The 16129-nt window shown below is 45.2% G+C and overlaps 1 protein-coding gene across 1 annotated transcript in view; it reads right to left on the reverse strand.

Annotated features, from left to right (window-relative positions):
• The window catches only part of DNAAF5 (dynein axonemal assembly factor 5), a gene marked incomplete in the record, with an annotated part of 21516 nt that extends 7047 nt beyond the window's left edge, over positions 1-14469 (reverse strand). Inside the window, 7 exon segments of the mRNA XM_087728665.1 lie at positions 205-348; positions 3511-3723; positions 7362-7594; positions 10566-10681; positions 11341-11465; positions 11612-11796; positions 13908-14469. Coding sequence (XP_087584791.1) covers positions 205-348; positions 3511-3723; positions 7362-7594; positions 10566-10681; positions 11341-11465; positions 11612-11796; positions 13908-14454 — 1563 coding nt within the window.
• Positions 14470-16129: the final 1660 nt, after the last annotated feature.

Below are 16129 nucleotides of genomic sequence, written 5' to 3' on the forward strand. Positions count from 1 at the left end.
AGGACCAGGTATCAAAGCTGGACTAAGCATTGCAATCCTGTACTTTCCATACCTGTGGCTAATTTTTTTTTATTCAAGTAGCCTCTGCTAACTAATTCTGGAATTGTGAAAAGGTGAAGATGAATGTAAGAGCTTGTTCCAGATGTCGAATCACATTCTGCAACAATAAGTACCTTAAGCCGGAATGGCATTTGGGGTGGTTACCTTTACATATAAATGCCCAGCGGTTGGTATTGCCATGATGGTCACCAAAACCTTGGTGAGCTGGAGGCTTATTTCTTTGCAGTCTTCCTGGCACAGCTCAACGAGATTTTCCACGCAGCAAAGCAGCTGCTCCAGATAAAAAACCTGCCAAAACACCAAAAGAAGCCGTTATTCCATGCTTCCCAGAAGGTGGAAACGGAATTTCCCTTCCTCTTTTGCTCTCCTTGGCTCAGGCAATCCAGTGTGGGCTGTTTCCCACGGATGTTCTTAGCAGAGAAAACCTATCTGCCTCTTCCTCTCTCATCTCCAAAGGAACGTATCAACAATGTATCTGCAGAGGTGAAAATACCTGTCATACTTATACAGAATTTCCCTGGAGACAAGTTTTTACATTAAAAAACCATTTTTTAATGGCAAGAACACTTTAGACTTATATACCGCTTCACAGTGCTTGACAGCCCTCTCTAAGCGGTTTATAGAGCCAAGGTGGCGCAGTGGTTAAATGCAGCACTGCAGGCTACTGCTAGATCAGCAGTTCAGCGGTTCAAATCTCACCGGCTCAGGGTTGACTCAGCCTTCCATCCTTCCGAGGTGGGTAAAATGAGGACCCAGATTGTTGGGGGCAATATGCTGACTCTCTGTAAACTGCTTAGAGAGGCCTGAAAGGCCTATGAAGCGGTATATAAGTCTACTGCTATTGCTATAGTCAGCCTCTTGCCCCCTACAATCTGGTCCTCGTTTTACCCACCTCGGAAGGACGGAAGGCTGAGTCGACTTTGAGCTGCTCAGGATCGAACTCTTGATAGTGGGCAGTTAGCCTGCAATACTGCATTTTAACCACTGCGCACCATGGAAGGAAGGAAGGAAGGAGGGAAGAAAGGAAAGAAGAACAATAGCCCTTAGACCTATACTGCTTCATAAGGCTTTCCAACCCTCTCTAAGCGGTTTACAGAGTCAGCCTCTTGCCCCCAACAATCTGGGTCCTGATTTCACCCACCTTGGAAGGATGGAAGGCTGAGTCAACCTTGAGCCTGGTGAGATTGGAACTGCCAAATTGCAGCTGGCAGCCGGCAGCCAGCAGAAGTAGCCTGCAGTACTGCATTCTAACCACTGAGCCACCATGCCTTCCTTAGTCCCTTCCTTCCTTCCTTCCTTCCTTCCTTCCTTCCTTCCTTCCTTCCTTCCTTCCTTCCTTCCTTCCTTCCTTCCCAAGCTATAACAAACTTATATACCACTTCACAGCCCTCTCTAAGCGATGTACAGAGTCAACCTCTTGCCCCCAACAATCTGGGTCCTGATTTCACCCACCTCGGAAGGATGGAAGGCTGAGTCAACCTTGAACCTGGTGAGATTGGAACTGCCAAACTGCAGGCAGACGGCAGTCAGCAGAAGTAGCCTGCAGTACTGCATTCTAACCACTGAGCCACTATGCCTTCCTTAGTCCCTTCCTTCCTTCCTTCCTTCCTTCCTTCCTTCCTTCCTTCCTTCCTTCCTTCCTTCCTTCCTTCCCAAGCTATAACAAACTTATATACCACTTCACAGCCCTCTCTAAGCGATGTACAGTCAACCTCTTGCCCCCAACAATCTGGGTCCTCATTTTACCCACCTCGGAAGGATGGAAGGCTGAGTCAACCTCGATGGACCAAATCCCATGATATCTTTTAAACCTTGTAAGATTTGGGAATGAGATTGTAACGTCTCCCAAGATATGGCCATCTCATACAATTCGGGAGTCCCATGAGGGAGTCACGTGAAAAGTGGTCAACCTCTGAGTGTGCTACAGATAGACTTCGATTTACAACAGTTCATTCAGTGACCACTCGAAGTTACAACGGCACTGAAAAAAAGTGACTTATGACTGTTTTTCACGCTTATGACAGTTGCCGCATCCCCATGGTCATGTGGTCAAAATTCGGACGCTTGGCAACTGGCTCATATTTACCACGGTTGCAGTGTCCTGGGGCCACGTGATTTTCTCCTTTTGCGACCTTCTGACAAGTCATAAGTCGAGGATTACCTGTACTATGTATTAAGAGGAGTTGACCCCCAAACTCAGCCTCAGGAAGGCAGACCTCAAACTGGCAGCGCCTTCAAGTGGCACGGAAATGGTGTAGGCAGGGTCTCCTACTTGGGTGGGGGGGTTGGACTAGATGACCTAACACAAGGGTGTCAAAACACAAGGCCTGTGGGCCAGATTCGGCCCGCAATGTGGTTGGACCCGACCCGTGGGGACATCCTGGAAAATGTAAGGGGCCGGTCTGTGTCATTTTGGCCCGGTTTACCGAATGCGAAGAGGAAACATTGGGGCCAGTGTGGCTTCGGCCTGGTCTACTGAGTGTGAAGAGGAAACATGCCAGCAGTTTGGGAAGTGGCATCAAGCTGGCTACGCCCAGCCAGTTGGACATGCCCACCCAGTTGGCCACACCCCACATGCACCCCTCCCTAGGTCAACCACATTGAAATTGAGTATTGGATCTGGGTACTTGAGAGACCGCCTACTGCCAATTACCTCCACTAGACCAATACGATCGCATCGATTAGGCCTCCTCCAAATTCCATCAGCCAGCCAGTGTAGACTGGCAACTACCCGGAGGAGAGCCTTCTCGGTGGCTGCTCCGACCCTCTGGAAAGAACTCCCCGTGGAGATCCGGACCCTCACCACCCTCCAGACCTTCCGCGCCGCGCTTAAAATCTGGCTATCCCGGCTGGCCTGGGGTTAAAGACTCTAACCCCTACTCGAATTGTATGACTGTTGAGTTCTTAAATGATGTAGTGCTTTTATGTTGTAAATTGTTTGTCCTTCCCCTCCCCTTTGAACTGTGAGCCGCCCTGAGTCCCCCCAGGGAAAAGGGCGGCATACAAATAAAGTGACTATGACTATGACTATGAGTTTGACACCCCTGGCCTACAAGGTCCCTTCCAACTCTGTCATCTGAGGAGGAAAAGTTCCTTTGAACCTGAATACCTTGTGAATGAAGGCAAATACATATACATGTCTTAGGATAATGTTGCAAGATCCAATCTGGGTCAGCCACCAGGATGAGAGGCTTACAGCTCCCGGACTCGTGCTGGAGCCCATCTTCAGGGAATGTCTCTGTACTGGAAATGAGCAAGAGTCCAAAAGCTCGGAAGAGTAAAACCCCCTCGTCCCGGTGACCAACCCAGATCGGATCTTGCACGATGCCCTTGGATTGGACGTGCGCCCGAAGCCAAAGACGATAAACTTTGCAGAAAAGACTCGTCTACGGATTGAAAAGATGCCCATGCCTGCTTCGATCAGGGGGTTGAGTTGGGGGTTCTCCTCACCTCTTCGGTCCGCTGGCTGACCTGAGGGTTGCAGAGCGCGTTGCCAAGGGACACCAGGTGAGGTTGCAAGACTTTGCGGGGAGATCCCCGGATAACCGCCGCCAGGATAGCGAGGTGAGACGCCATCGGTGCCCTTTCAAGATCGGACAGGATTAATTTCAGCGAGATATCTGGGCTGACAAAAGCGCCAATCAGCTGGGTTGCTTTCAAACACTGTTTTAAAAAAAAAAAATTCACACATAAGAGAAACTGGTTGTAAGATGCTAAAGGCCAAATGAACTCAACGGAGCTCCCCTCCCCCGCTTTTATTTTTTTTTAAAAAAATGAAGAATGGAGGATGACAACTGCTTTCTTCCTTTTCTCATGCTTCAGGAATTGCCTCGCAGGCCTTCGGCTCCATCCCTCATTCACGATTATGTACATTTCACTCAGGTGTAGCAAACCAGCCCAAAATAAGCACTCCTGCGCCTTCTTTCAGCACAACCTCTCCAGCTTCCCCCTCAAATGAACGGAAGCTCTCAGTCCCTCTTAGATAGAGTCCCCCCCCCCCCCGTGCACTTCAAGGTCCTACTCACCACCCATAAAGCGCTCCATGGTAGTGGATCTGGCTATTTGAGAGACCGCCTCCTGCCAATTACCTCCCTGCGTCCCATCAGATCGCATAGAGTAGGCCTCCTCCGTATTCCATCCGCCAGTCAGTGCTGACTGGCGACTACTCGGAGGAGAGCCTTCTCTGTTGCGGCTCCGACGCTATGGAATAATCTCCCCGTGGAGATCCGTACCCTCACCACCGTCCAGGCCTTCCGCACAGCCCTCAAGAACTGGCTAGCCCGTCAGGCCTGGGGATAAGTTTTTACTTTCGCCCCTCCCGAATGTCGAGTGAATGTTGTGTTTTACTGTTTAATTTATTCTCGTTCACATTTCTTTTTGTATTTGTCCTACACTCCCTTTCCCCTTTTATTGTAAGCCGCCCTGAATCCCCTCAGGGAAAAGGGCGGCCTATAAATGTATAATAAATACCCCCCCAAAAAATACCAAATACCCCCCCGAGATTTACAGTATCCCTTTCACACAGCACTTCCTCTGCCAGCTTCGAAGGAACAAAGCCAAGATTCTACCTTATGATCAGGGGAGTCAAACTGGATTTTTTTCAAGGGCCCGATCAGCCATGTATTTTGCCTCCGAAGCCTGGCTGGGGGGGAGCGGGGAAGACAGGACTGACGGCTCCTGCAGCGCCCTGCTGGCCAAAATGGAGAGACCGTGCGCAATCCCCCGCACTTCAGTTTGGCTGTCAGAGTGCTGCAGGAGGCCGTCCAGGAGGCCCATTTTGGCTGATGCACCTCGGGCTGGTCCTTTGCTATTTCCAAGCCGGCCCCGCAGGCGAGGTGTTAAGCACCACGTGGGCCGGATCTGCCCCGCGGGCCTTGAGTTTGACACTCGTGCTTAAGATGATGGGTTATGGGCTCTCTAAATTGTGGGTGGTGGGGAAATATGCCTTATTTGTTTTCCTTTCAGAGAGAAAGAGGAATGGGAATGGGGGTGGGGGAGAGCAGCCTAAGGTTAGAGTTTAGAGTTTTATTGATTTGTATGCCGCCCACTCCCAAAGGACTCCGGGTGGCTTACAATAAAACAAGGGAGGGGGATAATACACAAACAACACATTAAAATATACAACAGTCACAATTTCCGAGGGGCTGGATATTTCGAGAGCCCCCCCCGGTTGAACAATAGAGGTCACTTCCTTCTTGGCTGTTAAGAGGGATCCCAAAGAACGGGCATCTTAAGAACCCTAAGATAGAAGCCAAGATTTATTCATCAATAATCCTGGCCACATCTCACAGTTAAGCCTATCGTTATAGGAAAAGTTGACGTTGACGTTGTTGAATAGGGAGCCCATTTCAGCCTTTTCTCACTGACCTGGAAGATTCTCCGAGGATTCAGAAAGGTGTTTTTTTTGTTTAAAAAAACACACACTACAGGTCATCCTCGGTATACTATGGTTCATTTAGTGACTGTTTGAGGTTACAAAAATGACTTACGATTGTTTTTCATAGGATCGTTGCAGCATTCCCGTGGTCACATGATCATGGGGATCAGACACTTGGCAACTGACTCATGCTTATGACGGTCGCAGTGTCCTGGGGGTGGGGGTGTCACGTGATCCCCTTTTGCGACCATTTAACAAGCAAAGTCAATGGGGGAAGCCCGATTCACTTCACAACTAAGTGTGAAGTTAGTGTGACTAACTGAAGAGGTAACTTAAGAAGAACCGTGTTACCAACTGCAGTGATCCGCTTAACAACGGTGGCAAGAAAGGCCCTAAAATGGGGGAAAACTCATTTGACAACTGTCTCACTTAGCGACAGTAATTTGGAGCTCCATTGTGGTCGCAAGTCAAGGACTGCCTGGAGTCCCTACCTGGAGATGCTTAGGGGTTAAACAAACACGGGAATCTAGAACTCAACACTTTAAACTTTGGCCTCTTCCTAATTGCAAAGGTTCAAGAGATGCCACCAAGAATGGCCCCCAGTGATATAATCCCGCTGATAGATAACAACATCTGGGGAAAACTGTATTTTGCTTGCTCCGTTTCTTTGTAAACCACAAAAGGAACTCGTGTTCCTTCCAGACAAGGGAACCAGCAAGCTGGGAGCACATAAGCCTCCAGATTTTGAATCTTCATCAGAGCTCTTGCCAGCATACCTTATTACTGTGGGAGGATTACAGGCAGAGAAGGAGAAAGAGATAATATGGTGAAATTAACTAGAAAGGTTGTGAACTGCGCATAACTTGCAAATGGAATTTATCCCCCAAAGGCGTTTTTTACATTTTAATCTCCTGCTTATGATTTCTGAAAGGCTCTTAATACTCCACCTTGGCCAGCAGCGCAGGTGAAGCACAATTTGTACAATCTCATCACTGATCGGTACAGTAATCAAACAGAAATATACTTTGCTTAATGGTACCGTATAAAGTTTCTCGTAGGCTTTGACCCGGATAGGTTGATTAACAAAATTAACGGCCTTGTGGGTCAGCTCCTATACATTCTAAAAGTAGGAGGTGGAGGATGGGGGGGAAGGTGACATGGGATTTGGGGCCCAGAAGATTTTATTATCAATCATGAGATGCCTGATACTGTGACACGGGGGAAAAAAATTCTCTGAAAACTTTCAGGGAAAAAAGTCAATTCCACATCTTTTTCATCCCACTTCTGTGCATATTGAAATAAAATTAATAATCACAGCTCAAGACAAATCACAATAGGTACTATAATCAGTGTAATATGTTGGGCTGGTTACTTGGGAAATCTGCCTATATTCTGCCCAGTGACAGTGGGTGGATTAGGCTGAGAGAGAGTGGCTGGCGATTGGCCCCAAGTCACCAAGCTGGCTTTTATACCTAAGGCGGAATTAGAACTCACCAAAGTCTAGTTTTCATGCATAAGGCAGGAGTAGAATTCCCCATCTCCTGGTGACGAGCCCAAAGTCACCAAGCCGGCTTTCATGCCTAATGTAGGACTAGAACTTACTGCCTCCTGGTGACCAGCCCCAAAGTCACCCAGCTGCCTTTCATGCTTAAGACAGGACTAGAACTCACCATCTCCTACTGATTGGCCCAAAGCCACCCAGCTGGATTTCATACCTAAGACAGGACTAGAACTCTGTCTCCTGGTGGCTGGCCCAAAGTCACCCAGCCGGTTTCCATGCCTGTGACTAGAACTCACAGTCTCCTGGTTTCTCGCCTGGTGCCTTAACCACCAAACCAAATATTCTCGCTGGATCAAATCTCTGTCAATTTGAGGGTAGCAGAACTTCCTTCCCCCAGCAGAGTTTGGAAAGGAGCACACTTACGTTGCTAACCACGCTGCTTTCTTCATCGGAGCACACGCGGTACAAGGTCCGCAGGAGGAGTTCCATGTGTTGTGTGATATGGTCCTCCGCGTGCTGTAACAATATAAACAGGAGCTGGGATGCCTTTACTCGGGTGCCTGCAACCCAGTCGGTGATGTCGTGGCAGAGGCCGGGAAGTATTTTGAAGATGTTTCTGGTTACCAGCTCTCGACATCCCAGATCTGGACGAGTTACTAGATGAAAAAGAAAGAAGGAAAGAATTCAGGGAGAGAGGCAGCAAAAAATGTCTCAAGCTCTTCTAATATTCTCAATTTGAAATCGGAAAACGATTCCTGGGTGACCAGTACGAAGGCTTGGGGATATCCCTCGTGGTGGGATTCAAATAATTTAACAACTGGTTCTCTGCCCTAATGATTTCTTCCAACAACCAGTTCATCAAACTGCTCAGAAGGTTAACAACTGGTTCTCCCAAACTGGCTGAATTCCACCACTAAGATATTCCGCGCTAGCAAATACCTGCCTCCAAAATTCACCCTAAAATGTAGACGCCATTTTCTCAAAGGTTTTTTTTTTTTGTCTTGTTTTTATTGACCCAAGGATGAAATAGATAGAAAACTATTACACAACACATTGATTACTACAATGGAAGTTTTTGCTGTCTTTTTAGTTTGGTTTTCATGTTCTGTTTCCCTCACATTTTCATTTGGTGCTACTGTTCCCTACCACTCTGGAGAGTATCTGTGTGTGTGTCTCCCTCTCTCACACACAGACACACACGACTATGGCGATGTGTGAAAGATACACCTTTGGGAAGTGAAAACACACTTACTAGCGGTGTTTTTTTTGGTAAAAATAATGTTGCTTGAAGAAAGAAGATGACCTAAGATGGGTAGGGAGCGGGGTGGGTGGGTGGGTGGGCAAAGGCTTGGAGCATCTCGGGGTCTCGCCTGTGGCTCTCTGCTTGTGTGGCTAACACAAAGCAAAAGTTAAAGACAGGATGCGAAGGGCAAAAAATGCAGGAGTGTTTGTGAAGCACCTACTTAAAGGAAAGAACCTTCAAAGGTGCTCTGAGGTATGACTTCTTTGTCATGGAAGAAAAGCCTTGGGATTATAGAAACTGACAGCCGGCAACAAAGAGGTCAAAGACAAAAAATCTCGCTGAGAAGATGAAGATGAGAATGGCGTCCTTTTTGACCAGAGGCGCTGTTCTGCCCCCCCCCCCGCATCCCCCCTCCAAACAATTTTGACTGGCCCTTTTCAACAGTTCCCTTCATTCCTAATGCGCAAATGCAGCTATTTCATCGCATGTATCTCACTGCTGTCAAAAGCTTCTCTCTCTCTCTCTCTCTCCACCTTTCCTTAACTTGTCTGCACCCACAGCCCGAGGCGGTGATTTCCCCTCCCTCCCCTTTTTTTCTGACTTTCTATAGAAAGTCAGTCTATTGTTAGGATGGCTTTGAGCTCTTTCTCTCCTTCTCCCACTGACCTGCAATCTCTGTCAAACAGAGATCAAAGAACAAAAAGGGAGAAGTGTCAGGTTCATTAGCTTGCAGCTAGGAGGAGACTGGGGTGAAAGAGAATCCTCGGTGGAAAAGCCAGGACAGGGAGGGAAACAGACAGGTGTGTTTTTTAGAGGTAAAAAGAGTTCGCTCTTTCCCAAACCATTAAATAAACAGCTGGTTTATTAAAAAATATGTAATTTACGGACAAATTTTGGAAATCTAGGTGAAATCAAAGGGCGGAGAAATTAGCCCAAACGACATTAACAGGCAAGTTAAGTGGCATCTGACCTTCTGTGATTTTGGAAACAAGTAAAATAGCAATAGCACTTAGACTTATACACAGTGCTTTACAGCCCTATTTGAGCTGTTTACAGAGTCAGCCTCTTGCCCCTAACAATCTGGGTCCTCATTTTACCCATCTCAGAAGGACGGAAGGCTGAGTCAACCTTGAGCTGGTCAGAATTGAGCAGCTGGATGGAAAACGAATGGTATCTTTTTAATATGGATAAACCTGTTGCTTTCAAGCAGCAGATTGTATGCTTCATTTCTGAACTTCAAAGCCATAAATGAGACTCTTAAGTGAACACAAACACATTCTCGCATTCAATTTTGGCCATCTTCTGGTTGCATGAGAAGATATGTGAAATGGAAGCCTAATTCCCCCAGCCTTCCTTAGAGGCCTCTGTCTTTCTCCAGCTACTTAAAGATAAAAGAATTGTTCGTTTTCCAACTCATCCTGGGAGGAAGGTGTGAGGACACTAACAGCAGCAGAAATACAAATTGAACTTAAAAGATCTTGAAAGTGGAAGGCAACAATATTGTCCCGTGTTGGGATTCAGCTTCTCAATGAACATATATATATATATATATATATATATATATATATATATATATATATATATATATATATATATATATATATATATATATATATATATATATATATATATATATATATATATATATATATATATATTATATGTTTTATATATATACATATACATACATAAATACATATATAAAACATGCTCATATATTGAAATGACCATGAAAGCAATATTATTTCACGTTTAGTCTTGAACTCTGGCACATTTGCCAAAAAAGCTGCCCACCATGGAAGGCTTATCTGCCACATCTTGAAGTTTAACATAGAGAACCAGAACAATCTAAAAAAAAATTAAGGGAAGGGAGTGAAAATTTACTAGGTCAAAATTCTAAAATGTCACACAATTATCTGTTAACTTTTGTTAGTGGAGATGCAATCTAAAAATGTCACAACACTTCTAAATCAGACAAATCCCAGCGTAAATAATAAACAGATTGAAAAGTAGTAGGTTATAACAGGGCTTGTTCCTTAACAACGGCAAAAATGTTAATCTGTTGATCAACCTGCCAGTAATCTGTGGGACTTCTGGTTAGGAGTTGGGGCAATTACAATATTTAAGAAAGTGCATGACATGAAAAAGCCTGCTCAACTGGGCAGATTTTAGATTGAACGTGTGCAAACAGACAGGCCTATCTTAAGGAAACCATTGTTCATTTGGGAATGGAATAAGAAACCCCCAAAGTCCTTCTATTTGTATCTTAATTTATATTTTCTCTTGAAAGTATTCCTTATACCTTATTTTTTAAAGTTATACATTAAAACCTTGGGGAAGTAATTTGCAAAAAATAGTCTATGAGCATTTTACACTGTACTCACGTCCTGGTGGATAATAAGAAGGCTCAGCATAAAAATCCAGTTTATCCTTAATATCGTCTTCATTTTCTTTTTCCCACTGCAACCCCACTTTCTTCCAGTAGGTTAACGCCAGCTCCCTAAACACAAAGCAAAATAATTACAAATGTTGTCAATTCTATGCAATATATAGTTGCATAAGAAACTATACCTGTTACATTTTTTTAAAAAAAAATAACCTTTGGAGGAGATTTCTGAATAAAGCTGGTCCCAATTGTTCTTTTAAGTCAGTGGTTCCCAAACTTGGCAACTTTTAAGACTTGTGGACTTCAACTCCCAGAATTCTCCAGCTTAGCCTTAAGTCAAAGGCTACATGTATATAAGAATACTTCACAATTGCACAGGGTTTTTGATGGTATGGAAGTTTGGTATGGCAATGTTTCCTTTTGTCGATGTTAGGTGGACTAGGCCGAAAGATATTTATTCTTTGCTCAACGTTAGAGCTCTAACATCTGCATACAAGTTTAATTTCACACACATAATATCAGACAGTCTGTTCATGCTAAGAATTCTGGAAGTTGCTATCCAAGACATCCAGAAAACAGCTGATATACAGGAATCTTTGCAGATACAACAGGGCAAGCCAATGTTGTTGTTTTTCTTTTACAAGTGTGCAACGTGACACATTTTAAAAAGAGGTGGAAATTCAACGGCCCAATTGCGCTTGGCACTTGTGACCTCACTGACCGTAGACAACCGCTCTGCTAGTGTAAGATAAGACAGTCTGCATTTGACTTACTTATTCTCATGCATTTCATCAGTCAGGCCACTGAGTAAGAGAGGGATCAATTTATGGAAATAGGAATAGCGATCCCGCAGGTGCAACAGCCATTCACCAACTACGCTGATAACAGCCTCTCTGACCTGAATGAAAGATCGGGTGGGGGGTGGGGAGGAGGGAGGGAATCCGTATCATGCATTTTGCAATTCCATCCAAATCGAATGCTTTTTGCAGGAAGAAACTTGAGCTTTACAAAAAGTAATGAATTTAACCCCTGGCCAAATGTTACCTGTGGGATGTCATCAAAACATCGCTGGGCGAGGTGGGAAAGCACATCATCCAGCGATTTGACGTTGCCGAATTGGATCACGGACCCTGTGGCATGAATGACAGCAACGCGGACCTTGTAGTGCTGGTGGGAAATGGCCTGCATTAAGGGACTGATCAAGCTTTCCGACTGCAGGTGAAAATGATCTGGAAGGCGGAAAGGTTTTATTTAGCGACTGGAAATGGTAGAGAAGAGCCCACTTTAGGCTTTGTTCTTAGCCAGGCAGTGCTTGGTTCTTAACTGACCCGAGGCTGATACCAAAGACATAAAACAAGGCTGACTTTAAACTGCTGTAAATCTGCTAAATGTTTCCCCAGATGGGGCACACTTGCAACGTACTGCAATCTTCTTCCAACAGCACATTACATATAATGATCCATACCTACATTATTATATATATGGTTCCATATATGTATTATGTGCATGTGGGTTGATATATACTGTGTGGTACATGTGGTATGTGAATGCATACAAATATAAATGTGATACATTTTACACACACACATACATACACATACACTTGCTCAACAGCGAGAGGGTGGCATATGAATTTAATAAACTAATTGACCTATACATACAATACTTTTTATGGGCCAATATATGTAAAAATTATCTACCTCCCTATCTCTGTCTACATCCGTCTGTCATCTATCTATCTATCTACCTATCTCTCATCCACCCTCCCACCTACCTATTTACTTACCTACCTAGGCATCTTTGAAGACTGGTATGATTTCAATTCCCATTATTCCCTAGCCAACCAAAGAGCTCTGGGAAATGAAGCCCACAAGTCTTAAAAGTCGCCAGGGTTAGCCACCCCTGATCTATAGTCAGTCAGGTATGCCTGTCATTGAATTGCCCTTTACACAGGGCAACTCTGGGTGGCCTGCATGCATATCTGTCTGTCTATATATGTATGTATGTACGCACTGTATAGTCTAGCTATCCATCCATCTATGATATCTATCTATCTATCTATCTATCTATCTATCTATCTATCTATCTATCTATCTATCTATCATCTATCTATCTATCTATCTCTACAGTATCTATCTATCTATCTATCTATCATCTATCTATCTATAGTATCTTCTATCTATCTGTCTGTCTGTCTGTCTATCTACAGTATCTATCTACAGTATCTATCTATCTATCTACAGTATCTATCTATCTATCTATTGTATCTATCTATCATCTATCTAAAGTATCTATCTATCCATCCTTATCTATCATCTATCTATGTATCTATCTACAGTATCTATCTACAGTATCTATCTACAGTATCTATCTATCTATCTATCTATCTATCTATCATCTATCTATCATCTACAGTATCTATCTATCTATCTATCTATCTATCTATCTATCTATCTATCATCCTTATCTATCATCTATGTATCTATCTATGTATATCTTACAGTATCTATCTATCCATCCATCCATCCATCCATCCATCCATCCATCCATCCATCCATCTACAGTATTTATCTATCATCTATCTACAGTATCATCTATCTATCTATCTATCTATCTATCTATCTATCTATCTATCTATCTATCTATCTATCATCTATCATCTATCTATCTATCATCTATCTATCTACAGTATCTATCTATCTATCTATCTATCTATCTATCTATCTATCTATCTACAGTATTTATCGATCATCTATGTACAGTATCTATCTACAGTATCTATCTACAGTATCTATCTATCTATCTATCTATCTATCTATCTATCTATCTATCTATCTATCATCCTTATCTATCATCTATGTATCTATCTATGTATATCTTACAGTATCTATCTATCTATCTATCTATCTATCTATCTATCATCTATCTATCTATCTATCATTCTCTCTCTCTCTCTCTCTATCATCTATCTACTGTATCTATCGATCCATCGATCCATCCATATCTACCATCCATCCATCCATCCATCTATAGTATCTATGTATGGTATATCCATCCATCCTCTCTCTCTCTCTCTCTCTTTCATCTTCGATCTATCTATCCATCCATCCATCGACATACACACATACACTATATGTATAAAATATAAATTCTCTCTCACGCAACCTCTCCCCACAACACACATACACGTTGACGTCGGGACGAAAAGCCCCTCAGAATCCTAACCTCCCCAGAAAGGCCGCCCTCTCCCTCCCCTTCTCCTGTCAGCCGGGCGTTCCCGTTCCCACCCTCCCCTGCCGGGCCCCAGGTGCGAGAACCGCGTGGGGCGGGGGCGGCCCACCTGGCAGGGCAGCGGCGGCTGCGGAGGCCGCCTGGCATCCCTCCCGCTTGGCGGGCGGGAAGGGGTCGAGCAGGGCGGCCCGGAGGACGCCCACCGCCTCGGGTAGGAAGGGCGCCAGGGCGCTCCGGTCGCAGCGGCGGAGGAGCTCGGTGAGCAGCTGCAGGAGGCCGAGGCGGAGCTCCTCGCAGGCCTCGCTGGGGCCCTGGGGCAGAGCGAGCCGCTGGGCCAGCGCCGGCATCAGCACGGGCAGCGCCTCGCTCGGGTGGGCGCCCTGGGCCAGGCCCACCCGGAGCAGCTCCAGCGCCAGCTCGCGGCACCGTTCGGCAGGGTCGCCCGCCAGGCAGCGCGTCAGCGGCCGCAGCAGCGCCGGCCCGAAGACCTCGCGCACCGCCGGCGGAGGCCCTTCCGCCAGCAAGGCCCGCAGCGCGCCCAGCGCCCGCAGCCGCGCCGACCGCGACTCTTCCTGCAGCCCGGGCAGCTGCCGCGACACCGCCTGGCCGAGTTCGGCCGACGAAGCGCCGCGGGCCTTTCCGCCCGAGCCGGCCATGCTGAGGGGAAAGCACGCGTTGCTAGGCCGCCGGGCCGTTGCTAAGGGCCCGCGCGGCGGGTTTGTTTGTTTTTTTGCGACAGGCGACGCGCTTGACGGGCCCCGCGCTTGACGGCCGCGCCGGAAGGCCGCGCCAAGTTCTGCCTCGGGCTTCCTGAGTGGGGAGGGAGAGAGAGAGAGAGGGGAGAGAGAGAGACTTCAACTCCCAGCATTCTCTAGGACTGTTTCTCAACCTTGGCCACTTGACGATGTCTGGACTTCAACGCCCAGCTGGCTGGGGAATTGTGGGAGTTGAAGTCCGGACATCGTCAAGTGGCCAAGGTTGAGAAACCCTTCGCGAGGAGAATAAACGTTTCTGTATAGGTCGACCTGGAATTATAGAAGTTTATTTAGTGACCAAATCAAATCAATCTTTATTGTCAAGGCACATGTTTACAATGAAATTTATTTCTTTATTTTATTTACTTAGTTTGTCAAGCATGTACAGGATAAACGGTAAAGGTTTCCTTCGCACATATGTGCTAGTCGTTCCTGACTCTAGGGGGCGGTGCTCATCTCTGTTTCAAAGCCAAAGAGCCAGCGCTGTCCGAAGACGTCTCCGTGGTCATCTGGCCGGCATGACTCAACAATGCTGAAGGCACACGAAACACTGTTCCCTTCCCACCAAAGGTGGCCCCTATTTTTCTACTTCCATTTTTAGATGCTTTCGAATTGCTAGGTTGGCAGAAGCTGGGACAAGTCATGGGAGCTCACTCCGTTAGGCGGCGCTAGGGATTCGAACCGCCGACCTTTCTGATCGACAAGCTCAGCATCTTAGCCGCTGAGCCACCGCCTCCCTTATGTACAAGATAGCAGGTATAAATATAAATATGGATATCAATGAAAGAAATGAATCCAAATAAATGGGGATAGTAGGACAGGGACGGTAGGCACACTTGTGCGCTTATGCATGCCCCCTTTACGGACTTCTTAGGAATGGGGTGAGGTCCAAGGTAGACGGTTTAAGATTAAATTTATGGGGGGGTTTGAGGATGTAACAAGGGGTAGAGCATTCCAGGCATTGCTGAAGTCGTATTTTCTGCAATCGAGTTTGGAGCGGTTTACCTTGAGTTACTCATAACAGCAGGACTATAACTTTGTTGCTTGTATCCTTACGATTTATATAGATATTATTTGTTTCCTGATTTCTTATTTGTTCCCTATGACTATCAATAAGTGTTGTACCTTATGATTCTTGACGAATGTGTCTTCTCTTTTTATGGACACTGAGAGCATCTGAACCAAAGACAAATTCCTTGTGTGTCCAATCACACTTGGGCAATAAAGAATTCTATTCTATTCTATTCCTTATTCTAGTCTCTATTCTATTCTCTATTCTATTTTATTCATTTCTAGTTTTTTTGAGATATATTTTTTATTTTAAACACATAAACACATCAACAAAAACAAACACATAACTTAGAAACAACATAGGAACAATAAGTTCCATCGTATGTCATACAGCAGTTCCGAATCGGTTTCTTTGCAGTTAGTGTTTTCCCTACTATACATTTCTATCTTTCATTCATAATCTCCTTATTCGTTATCCATTTGTATGTACATTTCTTTAATTATTTAAACTTAGCTACTTATGACCAGATATTATTTACCTATATTATGCTATATATTTTTACTG

This window comes from Thamnophis sirtalis, unplaced genomic scaffold (genome assembly GCF_051295495.1).
Source record: "Thamnophis sirtalis isolate CommonGarterSnake01/CBP01778 unplaced genomic scaffold, rThaSir2_p1.2 scaffold_14, whole genome shotgun sequence".
NCBI lineage: Eukaryota > Metazoa > Chordata > Lepidosauria > Squamata > Natricidae > Thamnophis > Thamnophis sirtalis.